The following is a 6,475-nucleotide window of genomic DNA, read 5'->3' as shown; positions in this document are numbered from 1 at the left end:
TCTTCGCTCTCCGTAGCTCAGAAAAAGACGAAATATCCAAAACGTCTGTAGATCAATGAAGGATTTTGGCTGATACCAGCCCACCCGTTGTGTGAACTAGCCTAAGAAACCGAACTATCAAACTTTAATTTTTTCCTGCCCATCGACGTGTGGTTTTTTAAGATACCGAGTTATTGAACTGCGGGTTTCTCCTTCTAGGAAAGATATGAAGCCTTATAATTTATTTTAACGTTTTACGGGACACGACTTAAAGGCCTATTTTATGTTAAAAAACTGTTCATAGAAAAATATACGATTTGAAAACAGTGGTTCAGTCTATCGAAAGTGCCCTGTCTTCTAGGTTAGTCTCATTAGTCTGTCGGCACTCCGTTAGCTTCTTTATTGTTCCCATTCATTCGATTATTTTAGATACCACCTAGTTAATCAGTTTTCGAGAAGAAAGTAATTGGTTTTGCGTCGGGTCTTAAGCAACAAACGGCACTGGTATCAAACATGGACGAAGTGACGCGTCTTTCCTTCCGGAAGTTGGTCAACAAGTTGGCTTTGGGAACTTTAATCAATTTGGTAAGTTTCATGTTAAAAATTGAAGTTGAAATCGAGTGTTTGCAAAAGCGTTCTTAAGTTTACGTGTAGGCGAAATTCCTTAAATTATATTTCTAAGAATGCTTAACTTTATTAATTATTGAAATAGTTTTTTAATTCTACAAAAAAATTTAATGCTGTGTATATTGTAAAATGTTTACTCGTGAAATGTAACAAAATCTAACTTGAATTAATCCAGCTACTGTGTTAATAGTCAATAACCTGATACGCGCAGTATCGTAGGCTGTTATGGGGGAATTCATTAAAGTTGAACGCAAGGAATTTGCAAATTTAACGTACATAAATTAAACTTGTAATTTTGCATCATCCCGGCGCCAATGCTTGCTCTATACTGACCACACAAAATATCAAAATATCCCAGATGGTTATCTTTTTGAATTTATTGCCAAGTCTTAGTAAAATAATAAACTATTCAAAATTAAAACTATTCTTAATCACTTATTTTGCCATGGTGGAAAGAATTTACATGCACTCATAGGGGTTTCGGTTGACTTAATCGAATGCAGCGCACCAAAGTTGTTAGAGCTGCTAAATGAATTAAATCGAGAAATAACTAAAGAAAACCTCGATTTAAAAATCCAAAACATAAGTTGGACTATGTCTACTCGATCCAAATCCGATAGGTGGTTTTTTCGGATGACCTATCGTTTTTACTACGGGTTGGCACTCGTAGTACCTGTAAAAATCGTCTTTAAAAACAGGGCCGCTAAGAACATAGTTTTAGGCCCTAAAACGGAATGAACACTCCTGAGTTACCTTCACACGTAAGCGGCAGAAAACGGTTTGAATTGGTTTAAAACCATTTCGCCTAGTACACACAACTCCTTCGAAACGTTTTGAATCGATTTAAATCTATTCAAAGCAAGTGTGAACGCGGCTTTAAGCAACCATCACCCTAGAGCTTAAAATGCATTTTAAGTCACCTCCGGTGCCAGTTTAAGCCAAAGGAAATTGAGACGAATAAGAATTTTAGACCGGTTTCAAGGGATATTATGAACGCGTCTTAGGTTTCTTTCCTCCATTCATTGCTGAAAATGTTGGTTGGTGGTAGCTAGGAGCAACAAACACGACACCCCACGCCAGGAGAACGCAACCCGTCAAAAGTCGTGGATTTTCTTGAGTACATTTTTCGTTGTTTAGACGCTTTAGCGCCTGCTGCCGTCGGTAGGGGAAAATTCGGAAATTGTCTTCCCGTTTCCGTAAAACGTTCAACGTAAAGGCTCGTCCAATGAAATTTGTACACAACTCTGCGTTAGCGTGTTTAAAGGTTAGCTGCGTTCTCCTGGTGTTTGTTGCTCCTAGGTGGTAGTAATCAAACCATGAGCGAGGCTTGTCGTTATTAAGGTTCTTATGGCTGCTAATTACGGTTGCTTTAACTCTGGTCACTTGTATGAATTTTAGCCATTGGGATTCCTCATGTCAGCATTGTCGCTTCTGGCTCTGAACTTCTATTACCCAAATTCTGACCAACGACTGACTCACTACTACAACGCGGCCCTCCTTTGCTGGAGCCTGGGTACAGTCGTTATGTTGGCCACTGGCATCCAAGTACTTCTTGTCCTATTCGGGAAAAGAAGTTACAAGCGTGTCATAGAGACGGTGAATATATAACCAGAACCAGTGGAGGCTCCGGGAGGTTTGGCAGGTGGTAGAGATTATTCCATTTGTGTTGAAAGAAATGTCGCCATCTTTCCCTTCCCGGAGCCACCACTACTGCAGATCGGAGTATCGGGTCGATTAATTAGGACATGTCCTCATTCACAGGTTGTTATGATGTCACGGGTCTTTACTTGCCTGACTGCGGTTACTGGAGCATCAACTGTGATAATCGCACATGCGGTAGGTCACTTTACCTGAATTCATTACTGCTTCAAACAATTTGGTTTATTTCTAATTTTAAAATTTTGCATTCCGTAACTTTACCGCGTCTATTGAAACACCCAAAAAAAATTATGGAGATAAGCTATATTAAAAACTTAGTTTTAATTCGAATTAAATAAACAATTGGTGTTTTGTTCTAAGGAAGTTTAAAATATCTCTTGCGAGAGATATATGCATCTACATAATTTGTTATTTGCATAAAGCATATATACCTTCATAAATTATTTAAGAATTTTGTTTCTAAACCTATTTAACCTTAAAAGAAAAAGGGGTTTATAATAGAATAAATATCCATATGAAGTGGAATTTGACCAAAAACTAATTTACGCTAGGAATAACTTTAAACCGCCACCAATTTCATTTCCATTACCAATTGTTTTTGATTGGGTTTTGTAAGAGTCAAATGCCGTCATCTAGTGAGCGGAATCGAAAGTATTAATTATGGCTACTTTCACAAATACAAAACTTTTCAAACTCATAGCTTCTTCTAAATATACTTATGAAAAATGCTGTAACAATAAACCAAGTTATTTTTATAACAAATTTGTAATGAATAAATAAACTACGATTAATTCATAAATAAATATAAATTAAATTATTGAATAATGAATTTAATTTATACGTGATATGCAAATGTTATAAAAAAATACCATATTTTATAAAAAAATGTATATTTATAATAATTAAAATAATAATACCTATAAAACAGTACTCTTGTTCCGTTCAAGAGATGGCGCTCTTTACCTAAAATCAAGATGAATCCTAGGGTGGGGTAATACAGCGTATCACGGAAGATACAAGCTACACGGGCCGTAACCGTAACGCTTTCTTTCTCAACGACTGGGACTGGCACAATTTTTCCAAGGGTGGAAAAAACCGCTGTTTTTTCTTGGAAAAAAACGAGATTTTTCCGCGTTTTTTCAACCTATTGTTTTCCTGTTAAAAACATGTGGAAAATCCATGGTTTTTTCCACCTCCAGTGGCAAAATTCAAAAAAAAAATAATAATAGCAGTATATTCTTCGATTCTATTCACTCTTCTGGCCTTTTATCGTCTCTCCTATTTGCAATGACCAAATTAGTCACTTAATAGATATATCAATCATTAATTTAGCTTGAAAAGATTTTTTTAACATTTTTCCTGTTTTTGCCAACCCTGTCAACGACACTACCAACTTTGATTACGTGCTGTTCGCACTATAGTTAAAGCGCAAACAGCTTGTGATCTCGTAATTGGCTATTTCGGATAACGTGATTTAACCAGGGGGTAGAAACGTACGCGAAATTCGTTGTCTCGTGCGATTCCCTAGTGGGAGAGGTGGGAGTGGAAGTTTAGTCTGAAAAGTTTCAGCGGAATCGTCTGCTTTGGTATCTGGACCTCGTTCGGGCCTCGGGCTAAAAAGGGATCACACTTATTGTCAAAAGAAACCACCCAAATCTAAAAAGCCGAATGGTTAGTATTACAATTTTTAATTATCATCGATATAGCCATAAATTCTTTTTTTTAAATATAATTTCAGGGGTAAACTTTTAAAACGCTTCAAAATTAATATCTTTGCCCAATGAAGAGATTGAATCTCCAGATTTACCTTTTGTACAAATAAGTTTTAAATGCTATATCTGGTTAATGTAACTTTTAACAAATACAGTAAAATAATGAAAATTTACGCTTAAAATCAAACTTGGTCGAACCCTCGGGGCTCGGGCCTCGTCCTCCAGTCCCGATTTTTTTGTTTGTTTAGCCGAACCGACCGGGGATACGAGATATAAAACTTAACCGAACTGAATTTTTCAGACTTTTAGTCGTTTTCCGATTAGTCCAAAGTAAACTTCTAGAGTTTTCGAAAATTGTTCTAGTGAAGAGAGTACCAGGCCTGGTCGCCCGGCTGTTTCGTTTGACTTTTGTATCGTGCTGTGTGTAAGGTAGTCTAGCCTTGGCTCCTACTCCTAGAGCTAGTAGCTAGGCCTAACCGAAATGAAATTTATTTGATAGTGGATAGGAAAAAAAAATCCGATTTTAAAAGATGATCAGGAATCCATAACTCTCCTTGTAATGCTTATCGCGGCCGATTTTCTCTCGATGTGGCCGACGGTTTTTTTTGACGTCACTATGTTAACTGAATATACAACAACGTGAGAGGGAAGCTCGCGTATAGAGGATTTTTTCTCTCGTATGCGGGGCCAAAGCCGTCCGATTGATCTTACCATACGCGATACGGCCGGATAAGCATTGCAAGTAGAGGTATGGATTCCTGAGGTTATATATTATTTTATGTTTAATTTTTGTGAGTTCAAGGCGAGCTCTTGTGTTTAGGACAAATAAAATATGATCCCGGGACGATCTCTCATATTAGGGAAAAAACTAATGAGCCCGAGAAGTACTAGCTCTCGTGTTTTTGGGGAAATTAATGAGACCGAGACGAGACTAAGGCCAAACAAAACGTTTGGTGAGACTAAGCCTGAGACCAAGTCTTGGTGTGCAGCTATGGTGTCGAACTTGTGAACTAGGTGGCCATAGTTTTATACCTCTCGTAAGGGATATATGAAATATTTGTAACTTAATTCACACAGGCTACTCTTAAGTTGTTGTTCTATTTAGAATGACGAAACCTTTTGTTACTGAGAACGTAAGAGCTTACCACCATCCATGCCTATTAGCTCGTTTTTAAAAACGGATATTCATTACAAAAGTCATTGTTCCAACCCATCTAGTACCAGCCCGAGGAACGTTTTCTTTCATATTTCGACAAATCTCGGAAAAGTTGAATTTAGTTAAAAAGATAAGTCGATTCGAATTAGTATTAAATTAAAAAATTAAAATTAATCTATTAATAACTTATCGAGTATTTTGACAAGAAAATTCATTAAAATAATGGTCCTACAGATTTCGTTTCGGGCTTTATTTTATTCGTGATCTCCGGTCTCGCATTGCTTCAACAGAAAGTTCGACTCGGGCGTTCCCAGAATCCCAGTCACCCGAATAGTTCTTGTTAATTGTAACTTATTTGGCTCTTTTGCTTTGATTTAGTGCCAAGATATTTCCAGAGAGGCTGCTGTGCGACAATGTATGGTAAGATATTGTTGTCAATTATAAGTAGTTAACATGTAATTAAGGAGAGACTTTCAGAAACGAATGGATATGGCTTTGATTGACAAAGCGGCTCTCGTTCAGTTAAAGGAGGATTGTGAAGCAGTTTTTTATGATTATTTGACCATTTGTGGCTTTTTCACAATACTTGTCGCCTTGAAATTCGTAAGTTCATTTTCATTTAAACAAATTTCATTCGCACATACGACGACATGGAAATTTTTCCTTTGTGCTTTAAAGAATAGTTCTAAATATGGAAATCGATACTGTACAATTTCTAATTTTAGGATAAACTAGTTTTGTTGCTCATCTTTAGTCACGTTTCAAATGTCGAGACCCACTACTTACTAACTTATTTATGTCTGTCGTTTTGCTGTTAGTGGATTGACAAGTGTCATTCCATGTCCATTTTGAACGAAGTTCGCAAACTGGAAAACAACGACTCGGCGAGGTTTTACGAAGAGGTCGTCAATATGGCTTACGTTGACAACACAAATCCGTGAAAACAGCGAGAAATGACTGAAAACTATGTTTTAGCCTAGGAAACTTTTCTTAAAATACAGTTAAAATAGGGTTTATTATGATTTAACTATAAGAAATTTTATATATATATATATATATATATATATATGAAAAGGAAGATAATTTAGAGTATATAAATTTTAACTTTGCGAAAAATATGTGCTATTTACATTCAAATTAAAATTTAAAGAAATCGCGAATTAAACGAACAAATTAAAAAATTTTAAATATAAAAATGTGTATACCTTAGAAAATATTTAAAGGTATATTAATTAGAGCCTGTAATAAAATATAATTTTAAAAACCAAGTTTCTTTTATTATGTAACTATTTTTAAAGTTAGCTATCGCGTCAGGGCAAAAGACTAAGATTCCCTCGGCACT

General features: G+C 36.1%; 1 protein-coding gene across 1 annotated transcript; it reads left to right on the top strand.

The window, feature by feature from the left end:
* Positions 1 to 447: 447 nt before the first annotated feature.
* Positions 448 to 6,136, top strand: LOC149954303 (uncharacterized). The gene is made up of 6 exons (XM_090170323.1): positions 448 to 564; positions 2,005 to 2,202; positions 2,368 to 2,442; positions 5,512 to 5,553; positions 5,611 to 5,736; positions 5,952 to 6,136. The coding sequence occupies exons 1-6, from the start codon at positions 493 to 495 to the stop codon at positions 6,072 to 6,074; spliced, it is 636 nt and encodes a 211-aa protein (XP_090026449.1). The 5' UTR covers positions 448 to 492; the 3' UTR covers positions 6,075 to 6,136.
* Positions 6,137 to 6,475: the final 339 nt, after the last annotated feature.

The sequence above is a fragment of the Leiobunum rupestre genome, chromosome 3 (assembly GCF_980474605.1).
Source record: "Leiobunum rupestre chromosome 3, qqLeiRupe1.1.hap1, whole genome shotgun sequence".
Lineage (NCBI taxonomy): Eukaryota > Metazoa > Arthropoda > Arachnida > Opiliones > Sclerosomatidae > Leiobunum > Leiobunum rupestre.
This window is presented reverse-complemented; position numbering and strand designations above follow the sequence as displayed.

Excerpts from the sequence above, each read along its gene's own strand:
- LOC149954303 (XM_090170323.1), top strand. The coding sequence starts at position 493 with ATGGACGAAGTGACGCGTCTTTCCTTCCGGAAGTTGGTCAACAAGTTG. Across the intron at positions 565-2,004 it reads TGGGAACTTTAATCAATTTG|CCATTGGGATTCCTCATGTC; the intron begins GTAAGTTTCATG and ends TATGAATTTTAG. Across the intron at positions 5,737-5,951 it reads TACTTGTCGCCTTGAAATTC|TGGATTGACAAGTGTCATTC; the intron begins GTAAGTTCATTT and ends TTTTGCTGTTAG.